At 37.3% G+C, this 18146-nt stretch overlaps 1 protein-coding gene across 4 annotated transcripts in view; it reads left to right on the forward strand.

Moving 5' to 3' along the window:
• TPP2 (tripeptidyl peptidase 2) overlaps positions 1 to 18146 on the forward strand; it is a 69443-nt gene that overhangs the window by 15214 nt on the left and 36083 nt on the right. For all 4 annotated transcript variants that reach the window (XR_012002040.1, XR_012002041.1, XM_026008891.2 and 1 more), the window contains exons 3-9: positions 1297 to 1392; positions 3095 to 3199; positions 5591 to 5715; positions 9702 to 9865; positions 12660 to 12814; positions 13459 to 13535; positions 16056 to 16183. Coding sequence is in view for 2 of the 4 variants with exons in the window: in XM_026008891.2 (XP_025864676.1) it covers positions 1297 to 1392; positions 3095 to 3199; positions 5591 to 5715; positions 9702 to 9865; positions 12660 to 12814; positions 13459 to 13535; positions 16056 to 16183 (850 nt within the window). In the remaining 2 variants the exon portion in view is untranslated. The remainder of the gene's footprint in view (positions 1 to 1296; positions 1393 to 3094; positions 3200 to 5590; positions 5716 to 9701; positions 9866 to 12659; positions 12815 to 13458; positions 13536 to 16055; positions 16184 to 18146) is intronic.

Genomic DNA, 18146 nt, shown 5'->3' on the forward strand with positions numbered 1-18146 from the left:
TTTTTTGGTCTCCATGATAGAGCTAGAGTCTACCTTTCTTTTCACCCTTCCTGTGATTTGGGCAAGCAATTTGATTTCTTTTTATTGCTTTGTTTTTTCCATTTGTACACTGGGCATGCTCTTTACATCATTCTGTTAATTAGAAACTTTTGAATACTTTTGAGATATTAAGAAAGACTATTATAAGATGTTATATATAGTTAACATGATTTTATAGAACTTTTTTCTTAAAATTTTTTTTTTTTAATTTTTTTAATTTATTTATGATAGTCACAGAGAGAGAGAGAGAGGCAGAGACACAGGCGGAGGGAGAAGCAGGCTCCATGCACCGGGAGCCCGACGTGGGATTCGATCCCGGGTCTCCAGGATCGCGCCCTGGGCCAAAGGCAGGCGCCAAACCGCTGCGCCACCCAGGGATCCCAGAACTTTTTTCTTAAAAGCTATTTTAAGTATCTAGGCATTATCCATGTTGATTATAGAGAATGCATTTCTTTAATTTTTTTTAAATTTTTATTTATTTATGATAGTCACACAGAGAGAGAGGCAGAGACATAGGCAGAGGGAGAAGCAGGCTCCATGCACGGGGAGCCCGACGTGGGATTCAATCCCGGGTCTCCAGGATCGCGCCCTGGGCCAAAGGCAGGCGCTAAACCGCTGCGCCACCCAGGGTTCCCAGAGAATGCATTTCTTAACAGGAAATCTGAGTCTTGGGATCCCTGGGTGGCGCAGCGGTTTAGTGCCTGCCTTTGGCCCAGGCCGCGATCCTGGAGTCCCAGGATCGAGTCCCACGTCGGGCTCCTGGCATGGAGCCTGCTTCTCCCTCCTCCTGTGTCTCTGCCTCTCTATCTCTCTATGTCTATCATAAATAATAAATAAATAAATATTTTAAAAAAAAAAGGAAATCTGAGTCTTGTTGAGAGGGTCTAAAAACTGCTTCTCCTCCCAACTAGTTTGTCAGGTAGCTCTGAGAAGGGAGAGGTGATATGTCCTTGATTCTTGAGAACTAAAGATTATAGCAGTTTAATGAAGTAGCCTATGTTGAAAGCAATTCATAAACTATGAAGCATTGTATAAATGAAACGTATCTTAGGTGAACCATCTTATGTATGGATGTGAAGAAAAGCCAGATAGATACTAAGTGGCGTCTTAGAATATTAGAAATACTGCTGTAATATGCAACCTTGCCCATCCAAGTTGAACCATCAGAAGAGAAATGAAATAACCTTTTTCTTTAGTAGTAAATCATTGGAATTGGGAAGCATTTAGTGAGTAAACAATTTACTTTTTTTTCTACAGATTCCTGTGAGCTGGACAAATCCCTCAGGCAAATATCATATTGGCATTAAAAATGGCTATGACTTCTATCCAAAGGCGCTCAAGGAAAGGATACAGGTAATGTACAATCTAGGATCGATGACTTCTTCCTCAAAATTTTTTTTCTGCTGAAGAAAAGCATTGTTCGTAGGTTCCCACTAACTCTTGATTATTTTGGAGGCTGGGAGGCTTTCAGACAATGACTGCTTCAAGCTTCTGTTCAGTAGAATGTTACCCATTGCAAGTCATGGTACTTAATTTTGGATACTTGGATACGTTTAGAGAATTGTGAATACATTGAAATTATATTCAAGTTTTTGTATGTTTGTGTTTTTCTGGGAGTTGTGATATAGCTTTCACTGGATTTTTGAAGGCCCGCCCCCCCCCCCTTTTTTTTAACCTGCAAAAGGCTAAAGACTATTTAAAGTCCTGGCTAACTTAGTTATTCCTGGTCCTGTAGCTTCTATGAGATTTTGTCCCATTTTTCTTACTGTTTAACCAGGCTTTTGACTCTGGCTAGTCACATTGTGTACTAAGGAAAGAGTTACTCACACCTAAAGCAGCTGAAGTATAGGAAACACAGATCTAGCATTAGAGAAATAAGAGTTGCAAACTGAGGAAGAAGGAACTTCCTTTAAAACAGTGCTGCTGAGTCGACCTTTCAGTGATGGTGCAACTGTTCATTGTCCATTATGGTAGCCACTGGCCAGAAGTAGCTGTTGAGAACTTGAAATGTGACTAGTGTGAAATTTTAATTTTATGTAATATTTTAAAATTTAAATCTAAATTGCAACCCATGGCTCCCATATTTGCCACTGCCAGTTTAGAGGATTGCTGTAACATCAGTAGCAGATAGAGGTTCAGAGTTTCAACTATAAAGATAATGTGATCCTTGAAAATGAGCCTGATGGGTAAGGTCTGTGGGTGCTCTCGTCTCATTATAATACTACTATTTACTTCTCCAGGGGCCTGAACCATAAGAGCTACTCAGCATATTGCATCTTATAACCTTTATTTGTCAGATTCTAATCATTCTGCAAAAAATAAAATTATTAAAAAAATGTATATAACTTATTGGTTGCTGTTTTATTTTAAAATGTCAGGCTGGAATACACATAACAGTATTTTTTATGCAATATGTAAAATTCCATCAACTGTATGATAAAGTGCAAATTAACATGCAAACAGAGAAAGTAAGTTAATGTCAGCCTCTTTAGCTCAGTGGAGTTGATTTATTTTACTGGAAAGGATTTTTTTAAACTAGCAGACTCCCACTGGGTGGCGCTGTGGGCTAAAGACAGCAGCGATGAAGGGTGAAGACCAATTTCAAGTAACAATAGAACCCTGTCAAATCAGAGAGGATAGGGTAAAAATAAAATAAAATCCTTGCCCTCTCCTTGCTTGTGGCTTAGGGCAGTTTTCAGTTCCAGAAGGCCCAGAACACAGTCTTGGCTTTTATTGTAAATGACTGGGAGTTGAGTCTGTTATCTGACATGCTATTATTTATTCTCAGATGGATTAAAATTGGATCAAAATACATTTGATATTCCTGGTAAATGTGTTCCCTTAAAACCCAGGTGCAGTGAGTTAACTAGTTGTTAATAATTGATCCATTGCTTTACCAACTTGATTATAAATGGTGTTTTAGTCCCTGTGTGAAAATTGTGTGGCCTCACAACTGATAACTAGGTCTGTATATAAATGACTCTCTGGGTTTACCTGAATATTTGTCGACCTCACCATAAGGTAATTTTTCTGTTTTTTGGTTTTTTTTTTGCAGAAAGAACGGAAGGAAAAAATCTGGGATCCTGTTCATAGGGTGGCCCTTGCAGAAGCCTGTAGAAGACAAGAAGAATTTGATGTTGCCAACAATTGCCTTTCTCAAGTTGGTGCTCGTCGCTTTTATTTAAACATTACCATAAGATCATATTCTCACAGAGTTCTTAGAGATTTAATAGACTATTTTTTCACAAGTTTTAAGTTATTAAATTTTAAATTTTACTTTTATTCTGAAATCAATTTACATATTTATTTTTCAAAACTTCTTAATGAACATGCATATAATACACATTAAAAGTGCACAAATCCTGAGTATATAGTCATGAATTACTACAAAATGAATACTTTTTCTAGTACCTCTTCTTTATCATTGCTTTCTACCTCCTCCAAAAGTAATCACCATCCTTTTAACATTGTTGATAGATTTTTGCCTACTTGGAATTTGTAAAATGGAATCATACAGTGTGTTCTTTTAGGAGTAGCTATTTTCATTCAGTATTATGTTTGCAAGAGTCATTCATGCGTGGGTGTTATAGTAGTTCACTTTTGTTGCTGTATGATGGATGCACCACAATTCACGTGTCCGTCCATTCTGCAGATCAATATTTGCTTTGTTTTCAGTTCTTGGCTTACGGAAGATATTTTGACGGTGTCATGCATGTCTTGGGTGGGTTACAGAGTGGTAGTAAAAGTTCATATTCCCACAAGAAGAACTCCATTGTTCCATATCCTTAAATAGCCGTTATATATATATTTTTAAATATTTATTTATTTGAGAGTGAAAGTGTGAGGGAGTAGGAGCAGGGGCAGAGGGAGAGGGAGAGAGTCTCAAGCAGACTCCTTGCTGAATGCAGAGCCCTACACAGGGCTCGATCTCAAGACCCTGACATCATGACCTGAGCCGAAATCAGGAGTCAGGTGCTTAACCGAATGAGCTACCCAGGTACCCTGGCCATTACGGTTTTTTTTTTTTTTTAATTAGTTAATAAAATGAAGATAATGTCTTGGTTTATTATGAAAATAGTACATGCTTGTTGTAGAAACTTTGGATCACATGGGTGTACAAAGTAGCAAGTGAGAGCCTTCAAAATGCTAGTGCCCCCAGCGATGGTATCAACAGCTTGCTGTTTATCCTTCTGAATCTTTCTTTCTTTTTTTTTTTTTTAATTTTATCTATTTATTCATGAGAGACAGAGAGAGGCAGAGACACAGGGAGAGGGAGAAGCAAGCTCCCTGTGTGGAGCCTGATGTGGGACTCGATCCCAGGACCCTGGGATGACACCCTGAGCCAAAGGCAGGTGCTCAACCACTGAGCCACTCAGGCATCCCTGAATCTTTCTTTTAATGCATACATGTACTTTGTTTTAACAAAAGTAGAATGGTATTGGTGATTCTCAACCCTGGCTGCATATTATAATCCCATGAAGAGCTTAAAGGGCCAATGCTTGTGCCCTGGAGAGGAATTAAATCAAGGCCTTGCAGGAAGGCTGGCATTTTTAAGTGCTCCCAGGAGCTTTAATTAATGCACAGTTAGGATTGAGGACTCCTGGCCTGAATAAGTCTATATACACATTTAACTTGCACTTACTCTGTGTAGAGCTTCCTCTTTAGCTGTGGTATTTTCTGTTAAATCACTGTCCTTCATTCTCTTATTAGACACATTAAGTGTAGTATTTTATGTACTACATATATATAGCCAATTTTATAAAAAGAGATTTGGATTTTATTAGCCATTTTATTTTGTTTACCAAAAACGTCTATATAATTGTTTTGTTTTTTCCTTTAAGGAAGAGTAAATATTGAACATGTTGAATAACTAAAAATGAAGTGTAACAAGATTTTTGGAACATGTGGAGATTAAATTGTATTTCAGTAGGACTCTTCAGGTGAATGTAGAGCAGCCTAATTTATGTTATTTAAAAAAAATCAGATTGGAGTGTATACAGTTCTCATTTTTATGGACCAAAGTGGTTAAATAGCAGCTTATCTGTGCGGGTCACAAATATATATGTATTTAACATACCACATTCTAAAGGACAGAAGATAATTCATTATTTCTCTTATTAATTTAGATTGTTAAACAGATTTAAATGGAAACAGTCCTTATAAAAAAATCTACAAGTCGGTAGATAACCTACTTTGTATTAACTTTAGAGTTATTTTTGAAGATTAGTTACAGATTATAGATGTGTGACTAACATGTCTTGCCTAAATGATATCATCAACATGTAGCACAATGTCTTTCCCAAAGTGGGTAGAATAAATAGGTGAATGAGAGACTGAGTAAACGTAGTAGTATTTTTTAAATGTTTACTGTATTAATATCTGCATCGTTAAATTGAACTACAAGTTGCATAGGTATAAAAATAAAATTTACTTACATTTTTCTAGGGTAAAATGGCTTTACCATTGGTCACATTGTGTCTTTGGTTGTATGTTAATGAACTTTTCAAGAGCACAAAATGTACTAATATTAATATATGTTCTAATTGATTAGGCAAATAAACTAATCAAGGAGGAACTTCAAAGTCAAGTGGAATTGCTCAATTCTTTTGAGAAAAAATATAGTGATCCTGGCCCTGTATATGACTGTTTGGTGTGGCATGATGGTGAAGCCTGGAGGTAAACTTCATGTATTCTTCACTTAAAAAATTATTTTTATCTACTGAAGAACACTGAACTCCCAGAACTGTCTAGAGATTTTTTTTAAGCGACATTAATAATGCTAAGCAGAACTATTTGAGAAGCCATATTGGCTTTTGAGTAGTTCTGGATAAGCCCTGTGAACTTCTTAGTATCTTCGATACTAAACCTGACCGTTGCATGTTTTAAAGAAGCTTGTTTCATTAACCAGAAAGTAACTGTTAACCAGACATTAGGAGGTTAATCATCGGTAGACATAGAAATGTTCTGATTGGGGCTGGGCAATTTGGAAAGTAACTGCAAGAGAATGCTGCAGAGCATTTGCTATTAATGTTTTAAGGACAAATGAGTACAGTCGAGTGAAGATTTCTCAGATCGAGATGATGTAGGTAAATTGAAGTGAGGCAATATAATAGAGTTGGGCAGAGCTCAGTTTCTGAGATGGAATCCTAGCTGTGTGACCTTGAACATCATCTACACCTCTAAGCCTGTTTCCTTGTCCATTATTTGGGATAATAATAGCACCTTCCTAGAGGGTTTTGGGAAAATTAAATTTGATGTTTCTAGACATGGTATGCACTTGATAAATGTAAGCTCTTCCTGCTGCTGCTGCTGCTGTTACTAATAATAATGATAGTTTATACCAGGTCACCTGTCACATAAGTTTGTCAGTTTTTGTGAATTTTACACTGCAGGTGTGTTTCTTGGAGTTGGCTAGTGTTTTCTTGCATTACTACCTGCCTGGAAACGAGAATATGTCCTTAATGCAGATATTTCAGCATACACATGTTTAAAAAGGGTATCTGCTATAAGTCAGAGACTCCTCCCTGAAAATTGAAATCAACAAGCAGTTTGTTTGTAGCTTGAGTCCCTGCTCATATGTAGAGGATTGTTTCCCAGGATGTGGCAAATAGAGAGCAAGATGCAGTGAGTTGGTCATTTTTCTCAGGTTGTGTACATTGCAGTGCACCATTCTTAAGGAGAGCTTTCTTCCCATGGATGTAGGTACTAACTCATCTCTGATGATGAGCATATAACATTTTCAACTGAATGAGAAATTCTTGCCCTATTTGGAACTGAAAATGTTAATAAGATATTTGCATATAGCAACATTCCAATCCATATGATACCAAATACTAATGCAGTTTGTTGCACGTATTCAGGTGTGTTGTTTGCGTGTGTAGATGCAGGTTTGCACACATTTATGAACAGTTTTTTTCTTTGAAAATTTTGCAGAATGTTTGGATCATATATTTTTATAATATTAAAAAGTGTTCAGATGTATGATGTAACAAATTTGATATATCTACCACATGATATAGTCATTCCCAGTAATAAGCCTTAGACGAGTTTTAGTGTGAGAGAGGAGGCAAAGTTAGGGCTAAATACTAGATACAAAAGTGAGTGTAAGTAGGAGAATGTACCACAAGGACTTAAGGAGATAAGATAATCTAATATTAGCAGGAATTGAGGCACTGGGGCAATAGATGGTTTCATTTCATTACTAACTTTGTCCTAAGGAAAAGAAATTTGGGTCAGGATGTCCAGGGTCCCAGTATATGTTTCCAAGATCTTTAAGGCAGTTGACAAAGCAAGGGATATACTGCAGCAGTTTGTCAATAGGATTCTAAGATAGCTTTTGGAATTTTTGTACTGGAAATGAAACTTAAACAATAAAGGAAATAAAAGCTGAAGTCACTGGAGTAACATTTTAGAAAATGTTATAATCCATGAGCCATGCAGCAGAATTATGCTTTCAGGTGCTACTGGAAATAATTTTTGTTTGCATGATACTGTATACCCTATGGGGCTTTGATTCTCCTACCCCATCTCAGAGTTAGATCCAGAATCTTTTGAGGAGAATCTTAGAGATCCCAAATTACCTAAGGCAAAGGTAGGCACTATCATTTCAGAAATCCCAGCCATTTCTGAGAGGAGGTAAAGTGACCTCAGGTGCCTTGCCTTTTGTTTTTGCAAAGACTGTTGATTTTGCCCTCTGGCTACACTTCCACCATTAAACCCATATCTTTGCACATAGCCTGTTAACCTAATATAAGCGTACTCTTAAGTGTTTGTCAGGATGTATAGGGTCAAACTCAATAGGGAGTAAAATACTGGTTGAGAAAACTCTTTATAAAGGATTACATGAAGGAAAGACCATTAATTGGTTTCTTTTCAGCAGTTTCTGACCTTGTTATCTCAGATTTCCTTTGAGTTTGATGAAAGCTGTGGATTTTTTTCATAGAAAATTAGACATAGAAATGTATTACAAATGTTCGGGAATTTATAACCCCTCTGTCCGGCCCCCCGCACACATGTACTCTCATCCTACCCATGAACCTCATTTCCATGTTCTCTTTCTGGTATTCTGACAGCTGTTCCTGAACTAAGCCAGCCACCTTCAGAAAGTTGTACCCTTGCACCATATGCATACGTGCTCTCTATGGAATTGAGTGAAGTCACTCAATTTTATATTGACATTTTGATATAGTGCTTGAGTGTTGAGTCACTTCATACTCATGATGGTTACAGGAAACTGATTTGTGGAATATGTCACTGTATTTGCTGTGAGAATGTTGTTAAAGGTGTTGATTCCTTTGTTCTTTCATCATTTGGCAAATATTTGAGTACCAACTTTGTACCAGGTAGACTTTAGAGAAGCTATTCCACGGACTCTAGATTCTGTGGAAGCCAGTGTGAGAACATCTGAGCCCATCTCAGAAGCATCAAGAAAGATTTCATTGAGGGATCAGCTCAAGTTAGCAGAGAGGGAGGGTAGGGACAGGGATTGAAGGTAAGGGGGAAAGTCAAGAGGATGATGGAGGAACTGCTAGGAATTTAGAGTGTCTAATGGGCAGGATAAAGAGGAGGATGTCACAGATGGTTGCCAGGATGGATACTGGCCAGTTACATGCTTTTAGGAACCAAAAGTGTTACTCTGTTCTGCAAATGGGTAGGATTTGGTGAAGTACATTTTACCTGTTAACCTCACTCCTTATTCCGTTTGATAAGCTCCTTGTTTTCTGTTTGACTCACTTTCCCCATGAGTGTTCAATCTCCTATATTGTATGTCTTTTTTTGGAATGCCCTAAATCATTTTGGCCGCACTGTTGATTGGTGTACACATAAAAACAGACAGTTTGGGAGATCCTTCTGTGTAAACTATCACAGTTTGTTAATGAAATGCATGCTTTAGTCTTTATAATAAATGCCCTCTCTATACTAGTGGGCTTCTTCCCTTAATTCACTGTTGCAATTGTGATTGACTTTAGCTTATTAAAACACAGTTCTTCTTATCTAGCAAATCTGCACAAAGGCCTAAAAGCTAAAAACATAATATTGACCTTGAAATGATGTGCATTCCATTTATGACTTTTATTTTAGATTAATTTAGCTTTAATGAGACTCTTCTAGTATTGGGAATATATATTTTAAAAATTACAGCAGTAATAAAATGAATAAAGAGCAAACAGGAGGACAACATAAAACTATGTATAAAGAGCTTTTTGTAAAAATAAAAGTTTGCCTCATCCCCATAGCTATAATGGGGATGAGGCACATTATATAGTTCATCTAATTTCAAGGAGCCTGCACACACTGTTAGATTTATAAAACGAATTATAAAAGAAGCAGAAGGGAGCATAAGGCCTAGGCTATGTGTCATAATCATCCTGAACTAGTCTAAAGCTCTAGACTAAGCTTTGGTCTAATTTCTTAAGTGGCTGGAATTTTGTAATGGACAGTGTTCCTAAAGTCCTTTATACATGCCTTCATATAAAGGCTGGTTCCTTTAAGCTTCTTACCTAATCTTTACTGGTGACTCTCTAAAACAGAGGACTATAGACCTGACAGTTACTGTGTGTGTTGTGATAAAATAGGACAGTAAGAAGGTACCTAATAAAGCATACCGCATTATTTTTAGAAAGCCAAGAAAATAAATTTCACTATCTATTCTCAATTTTCAGAGCCTGCATTGATTCAAATGAAGATGGGGATTTGAGTACATCTACCGTATTGAGAAACTACAAAGAGGCCCAAGAATATGGTTCTTTTGGCACAGCTGAGATGCTGAATTACTCTGTTAATATATATGATGATGGAAACCTACTCTCCATTGTGACCAGTGGAGGTATTCTGTTTCAGATCTGCTAATTACAGAGAAACTTGGTGCGGTAGGGTGATAGATTACTATAGCCATAAGGCAGTCTTCTAGAGAATTTAACTTAGCAATTCCACCTAAAGAACTAGGTATGGGATAATAAATGGGATTTGGCCCCCTTGGCAAGGCATTGTATTCTTTAAAGTCATAACCATATAGGATCCATTGCAAGAGTACAAGCACGGTCCAGCCACAAAAAAACCATCAACATAATTCATCTTACGAAAATTCCTTTGGGAGGAATTTTACTTCCACATACTGCCTCTTAAGCAGCTCACCTACAAGTACAAAGTCAGGTAAAAAGATCCTCATATGGCATTCTCTGTAATTTCAAAAAAGTTGGGAACTATTCACATACCCATTAGCAAAAGAACAGGTTAATTTAAAACTGTATTATTCATTGTGGAATATTATATAGAAAACAAAACGAATAAATCTACATATACCTGTATTCATAAGTCTCAGATACATGAATTTTAATGAAAAATATGTCGATAAAACATGTAATATTGTAAAACATGCCAAATAATACTACACAATATTCATGGTTATATGTGTATGATAAAAATATAGATGGGAAGGATCAGCTTCTGGATAGTGGTTATCTAGGGAGGAAGTAAGGACAGCTTTAATTCTTATCACCCCCTCCGCAATATTACTGAGTCATAATTGAAGTACAGTAAACTGCAGGTATATATACACAATTTGATAAGTTATGATAGATGTGTACACCCAAGAAACCATCATTACAGTCAAGATATGAGCATATCCATCACCCCTACAAGTCTTCTTGTCGTCTTTGTAATCCAGCTGTGTGCCTTCAGCCACAGCCCCAGGTAGCCCCTGAACTGCTCTCTGTCAGTCTAGACCCTGCATTTTCTAGAATTTTGTATTAAGTAGAATAGTTATGGTATAGAATTCGCCTATATTATGTTTATAAATTGTTCCTTACTGCTAAGTAGTATTTCATAGTGTGGATACACCGTGGTTTATTTATACATTCACCTACTGGTGGACATTTGGATTGTTTTAACATTTATGTATAAGTCTCTGTATGCAAATATGTTTTTGTTAATTTGGACTGATATCTGTCCAGTCCAAATTATATCTGGTCCAGTCCAAATCATAATCTGGTTGGATTTGATAGGTACGTATTTAACCTTTTAAGAAACAGTGGCTGTATCCTTTTACACATGACCAGCAGACTGCAAGCACTTCAGAACTCCATGTTCTTGTCCACGTGTGGTGTGGTCAGCCTGCTGACATATAGCCACTCTGACTGGTAGTTTCCCTATTTTTAATTGGAAAGAAACAGGAAAGGAAGAATTGGTGACATTAGTTCCATATTCTTGTGTGACAGGAGTTGTCTAGAGCACACGACTCTCAGCACTGCAGCAGACAGAGGGTCATGGACTCCCATTTCTTCTGGAGCTATGACGACTCTGTCGTCACCCAAACATTAGGCCCAGTACCAGTAGGCATTTATCATTGTGTTTTTATTATTTTTTTATCTGACATTGGTGGGATATTTCTCTCTACCCATGTCTTTTAAGAAAATTTTTCACTTAAAAAAAAAAAAAAGCCCTAGCTGCTTTGTATTGTTTTGCTTGGCTTTATCACAAATTATATACACGTTGCATTCTCACAAAGTAGACACTTCTGTTTAACCAAGTCAAGAAATAAAACATTGTCAAAGCCCCATCATGTCTCTTCCTAAACACTAACCTACCTTCCATCTTCCCAGAGCTAATTATGGTCGTGATTTCAATCACTGCATTAGTTTGAACCATCCAATAATACTGCTATTTTTATAGGTCAGAGATGATTAAATAGTGGCACTTTCACATAATTCAACCCAAGGTGATATGTTTCCATTTATAAATGGAATGTATAAATATATATATAATATTATATATAAGTGGATTATTCAGTATATATCCTTTTGTGTGTGAATTCTAAGATCAACCTTATTTTTGTGTGCTTCATCTCATAATGTTTAGAAGTAGTTCATATTTTTTGCTGGATAATATTCAGTCCATGAATGCACCGTGTATCCATTTACTATTGATGGATCATAGGGTTGTTTCAAGTTTTTGAAATTTGCAAGCAATGCTGCCACAAATATTTTTGCATGCATCTGTGTATATGGGCACACATTTCTGTTGGGTGCATTTCTGGAAATGGAATTGCTGGATCATAGGGTATACCTGTGTGCAGCGTTCCAAAATGCTGGTCTGCCCTCCCACCAGTAGCGTAGGAGTGAGTGCAGATCTTCCTCCACAGTTGCTCTTGTCAGCTGAGTGGCATACTGAGCTGTCTCGTTGTGATTGATTTGTGTTCCCTGGGTGAGTCACAAAGTTGAACATCTTTTCATATGTTTATTTAACCATTTGGTTATCCCCTTCTGTGAAATGCTTTTGAAGCATTTTGCCCATTTTTCTTCTGGGTTCTCTCTTTAGGATTGGAAAGCTTATTCTGGAAATAAGCTCTTTGTCAGTTGTGTATGTTGCTGATACTTTCTCTCCTTTGTGACTTGCGTTTTGCTTTCAGTGAACAGGATAGAATCCAGGGTAGCAGAGTAGTGTATGTAGTTCAGAAAGTTTCATTTTTTATAAATTATTGATGAGGTTTAAGATAATACATAGTTAGATGTTAAAGCGAGAGTATGTTTTTACTAGATTATTTTTATCATGCTTAATATGTTGAACGGTTAAAACTTGGAATCTGAAAATATTTTATCATTTTCCTCTCTTTTTTGCTCAAGGAGCTCATGGAACACACGTAGCAAGTATAGCTGCTGGGCATTTTCCAGAAGAACCGGAGCGGAATGGTGTAGCACCTGGGGCTCAGATTCTTTCCATCAAGATCGGTGATACACGACTAAGCACAATGGAAACTGGCACAGGCCTGATACGAGCTGTGAGTATTTGTGAGGTATTGATTTAGAAGATCAGTGATGGATAATCTTGGATATTTTTAGGTTTATAAAGTGTTCTTGAGTTTACTAAGAAAATATTGAACTGTATTTGGTATTCAGGACTTTGTCCTAAGAAGCAAAAATACTTAATTCAGTTTTAAATTATTTTTTTTTTCAGTTTTAAATTATTTTTATTAAAAATTATTAGGATAAAGTTTTTTGGAAAATAGGAAAATATATTATACTTCTCATTTCTACTAAGTCCCCTAGCACACTATTTTGAGATACTTTAAAAACCCCAAACCAATCTTTTAGCCAGCTTGCTCCATCATTCTAGGAGGAATTTAACTTAAGTCTGAATTTCATTTTTATGTATGAATTAGATTTTACCTTAACTTCAGTGATTTTAGAATTTAGTAAGAACCATTCCATTCTGTACATGCTAGTTATATTTTTTATTGACTACTTACTATACTCTGTCTCTGCCTTTTTTTGTTTGTTTTTCAACTTAAAAGTTGGAAGTAAGTATATATTTGGATTTGAAATAGAATATGATTGGTAAGAAACTGGGATTCCATGCCTTTATTTTACTGGCTAATCTTTTTATAAATTGCTGCCTAAACTAGATGCTTCATCTTTTTAATAGATGATAGAAGTCATAAATCATAAGTGTGATCTTGTCAACTACAGCTATGGAGAAGCAACTCACTGGCCAAATTCTGGGTGAGTGTTCTCAGATATTTGTGAGGCACAGACTTTAGCTGATGGAGAGTATTAAATGTTTTTATAACTGGATTATACACTATGAAAACAAGCAGTCCCATGGTAAGATGATAAGTGTGTATCTCGTGGGCCCCTAGCCTCCGTCCCCACGATCCTGTCTCTGATGTTGTGATTCCCTCCTAGCCAGATAGACTCGCCGGCGCATCCATCATTACAGTTCCTCATTTACAAGCAGCCTGAACTCTTCCAGGGGTACTGACCTGATAGAATGCTAGACTTGCTGAAACCTGCTGATCTCTTCAGTGAGCCCACCCGACCTGATGAACTTGGTGGACACGAACACTGATACTGATTTTAAGTTCGTGACCAAGAATCTCAGATGGTCACTCAGCATTGCCTTCAATTACCTGCATTTACTCTTTCACTCCTCTATGATCATTTATATCTTCTTTTCTCCTGAAAGACCTTCAGTGATGTTCCTTTCAACTCTTCCTTTCCCAGAGAAGATACAAGCCTTCAGAGGGGACTTCTACCCTTCCTATACCTGACCCCACCTTCTCTGCCTCACCTTCTTGTGTAATGAATGAAGTGCTGGGTGCAGGGTTGCCTGAGTGGCTCAGTTGGTTAAGCATCATACTTGGTTTTAGCTCAGGTCATGAGATTGAGATCTCTCAATTGGGCTCTGCACTCAGCACAGAGTCTGCTTGAAATTCTTCCCCTCTTCTTCTCCCTCTGCCTAACTCCCACTCCTACCCTCCACCCCCTGCTCACACATACACATGCTCTCTTATTCTCTTTTTCAAATAAGTAAATAGATATCTTTAAAAATTCATTTAAAATTTACTTTTTAAGATTTTATTTATTCATGAGAGACATAGAGAGGCAGAGACATAGGCAAAGGGAGAAGCAGGCTCCCTACAGGGAGCCTCATGTGGGACTCCTTCCCAGGACCCTGGGATCCTGAGTTGAAGGCAGATGCTCAACCATTGAGCCACCCAGGTACTCCACCCCCTCCCCCCAAAAAAATGTTAAATAAGTGAAGTGCTCAGGGTTAAAAGTTACTCAAGCACTTGTTATCTGGTTCCCATTTCCTTTACTTAAAAACTGCTCTCATGTTCCCTCTCTCCTTTCCTGGATTAATATTACTCCACAGGCATGCTTTAGAATCTGCTGGCTTTGAAACAAACAGATCTCTTCATTTCATACTGCTTTCCCTCACTTTTCCAGCAAAGCTCAGTTGGTTGGTATATTCATCATTTCCGAGGCTCCTCAGTGTATTTTGATGTGTTACACAATTCCCTGCCTTTCTGTGTCATGGTGTCCTCCTGCCCCTAAATTCAGTAGCTCAGCCTTGAACTCCTGTCACCTCACCTTTTCTTCTTTCATGGTAATAACTTTGAAATCACTTCGTTTATAGTGTTTCCCTACTTAGTGATCACCTGTCCCCCATTCCCACCAGGCCATCCATCTCTACCTATCACCCGGTCTCTGAAGTTCTTTGATAAAGGCTGGCCAAGATGAAAATTTTACCAAGCCAGACCCTACAGTTTGCTGTTAACAAATAACTAAGTTTTCTCAGCTAACCAATACTAGGTTTCCTGTGACACATCACTTTACTGCCCTTATGACAATCACTCTGTCATCCTCTCTCATTTCTTTTGTGACCATAATGTTGCCCTCTTCTCTTGCTTCGGTGCCTGCTTTACCTAAGTGCCTTTCTTTCTCTTCCTTTGACAATCATCCTTTAGGGTTACCTTTCCCTAGTATTCTTCCCTTTGCTCTTAGGACTGTGGCGTTCTTGGCCTTAGGCCTTTTTTTTCTATTGACTGCATTTCCTCAGTGGCCTAACGTCTTCTCTTTTATTTAATACCAGTACATTTCTTGTTTGCTATCAGGTTCTAGCCAGACTCTGTATTTTAGATCATACTCTGAAGTCCTTCCTGTCTGTCGCCTTTGTTCCCCTTCACCTTTGCTACTGATCATAAATATCTATAAGAATCCCCTGAGGACTCATTTCAGAAGACAGTATTGCAGGGGAGGGTGGAAATCAAACTACTTCTTGCCCCACCATCTAATCCGATCCCTGCTGATATTTCAGTATTTGCTTTTGATCCTTTTGTAGTTTATTTTGCCTACATATGTTCAGCATTGAATCTAGCATTCTTCCCACATTTACCTTGGTCTCATGACTCCTTCCTTACACTAAAATCCAGCTGAGGTGTATCACTTGGACTGGCTGTATCCTGTTCGACCCATGGTGGAGGTGCCAGATTTTACTTAACCACACATTTGAATGTCATCTTGGTATTGTAAATGCTGGGAATAAGGCTAAGCGTGTAGTTTGAGAATGTCGCCTGATTCAAATGCCTACTTGTAGCCACTGTTTTAGTGCTACTACTTAGAATCCTTATTTTCATTTGGTTTTGTGAAAACCGTATTTGAAAATCTCTTCGCAGTATAATAATACATTTTTTGAAAAATGGGACAGTTTTCTATGTTCAAAGGAATACTCTCTTTCAGGAGAATTTGTGAAGTAATCAGTGAAGCAGTTTGGAAGCATAATATAATTTATGTTTCAAGTGCTGGAAATAACGGTCCATGCCTTTCTACGGTCGGTTGTCCAGGTGGAACTACGTCAAGTGTAATAGGTTAGTTTCCTGTTTTAGAAATAGACTTATTTAAAAACAAGCAAGCAAAAAACTCAGTGAATTTGATGTTAATTGTATCTCTACTATATGCAAGACCCCATGAAGTTGAGTGTACACCCTCAGGACCTGAAAGCTAGTAGAGAACTGCGGATCTGAAGTAGACTGCAGTAAGTGATTTGAGGGAAGGACAGGTACAATCTAGGTTTGCAAAAGTGCAATTACTTCTGATTCAAGAATTCAGGTGAGGCTCTCGGAAAGAAGTGTGGCTGTGAGGATTTCGATAGGTAGAAATGAGCAAGGGAAGGGTTTTCCAGACCAAGTGAATGACATAAACACAGATACTTGCTTCACTTTTTATTTATAGTATATGACTGCTTATTTACGGTATAGTTTCCTCTAATTTCTCTTGGGACGTGCAGAAAGAATCAGATGCCGAGAAGGAGAAGTTTTATTCATGAGAACGTGGCTTCTCTTCCACTGTTTGGTCTACAGGATGCGATGCTGTGTTGCCGTTTCCACTGTACTCAATGAGGAAAATGCCTGTCAGCAGGAGTTTGGGGGAATCAAAATGAGTTGCATTCATAATAGGAAAATGATAAGATTAGCTGTAGCTGCCAACTTATGTGAAAACGCCCACAAAACGTAACACCCACCTTCTGTTTTTCTTAACATGAGGCATGAATGAGGAGGAGGATGAACTGAGAGAACAAATAGATAGTAATTGATGTCTAGAATTTTTTACTTTATTTTTAAATTCGAGAACAATATAAGTCTAATATATTTTAACATAATTGGATGCATGACAATGAAAGCTCTTTGGTCCCAAATAATTTTTCTGGTGTATACATAAATAACTGCTTGAATGTATACATATTATAGTTATTATTAAAGGCATTCAGTTACTGTAGATGATATAGATACATAATAGCATTTAAGTATCCCAAGTTTAGAAACTGGTCCTTTAAATTTTTTTTTCAATAGCAGTGATCTTAGCTTATTAGGACATGCTTTTATTTATAGATTCTGTTAAATCCTGTATTGAGACAATAGTGCCTACCTGTGATCTGTCCTTTGTATTTCAGTTCTCTAGATATTTTAGATACATAAATTAAAATGAAACAAAATAGAACTAAAAGGTACCTAAAGATCAAAATACACCACTCTGCCACAGTACCCAGTATTTTGTCATTTTCTTATCCCCAGACTCATTGATAATTTTAAACTAAATTTCACAGTGATTACCGTTTTATGTGGCAGCATTGTTAACCTAAATCCTCTTAACTCACATATTTTATTCAGTCTTCTACTCTGCATGTGTATCATGTTGCAAAGAAGAATTAGGCGCTGGTAGACCTGGATTCTAAACCTTTTCTCCACCTATCATTATACACTTAGTATTTTCAGCCTTCTCTAGACCCTCTCTAGACTGTTTCTAGATTTCTAGAATGAAGAAACTTGAGTTTGATCCCTGAGAGTCTGTGAATTAAGAACCTTTCTGACTACTCTGCTTTACATATTTATCTGGAAGACTGCAGCATGTTAAGTATCTGTGCTGCTTGCTTGTTTTTACAGCCATTTTGGGGAAGAGGGATACTGCTAACCTTAATGGGTAGAATTGTGGATACAGTGGTTGCTTGAAAATGAAGGCAAACTAATTCCCTTATTTTCCTAAAATTAATATTTTATAGTTTAAGACACATTTCTCATTTTCTTTTACACAGACAGTTTTAGGTATATTTTAATATTTAATCCACATGATAATCCTGGGGGATATTTTTATATTCAAAACCAAAGCACCTAGTATAACATCTGGTACATGGTTAACTTTCCTTGCTCATTAAATTTTCTTTCTTTTCCATTTATGAGCAAGGACTGTGATATAGGATGATTAAGTATTTACCCAAGGTCACAGCTGAGTGAATAGTGGGTTTAGAATTCGGATCGAATTTTACAACCTTTCATT

This window comes from Vulpes vulpes, chromosome 6 (assembly GCF_048418805.1).
Source record: "Vulpes vulpes isolate BD-2025 chromosome 6, VulVul3, whole genome shotgun sequence".
Taxonomy (NCBI): domain Eukaryota; kingdom Metazoa; phylum Chordata; class Mammalia; order Carnivora; family Canidae; genus Vulpes; species Vulpes vulpes.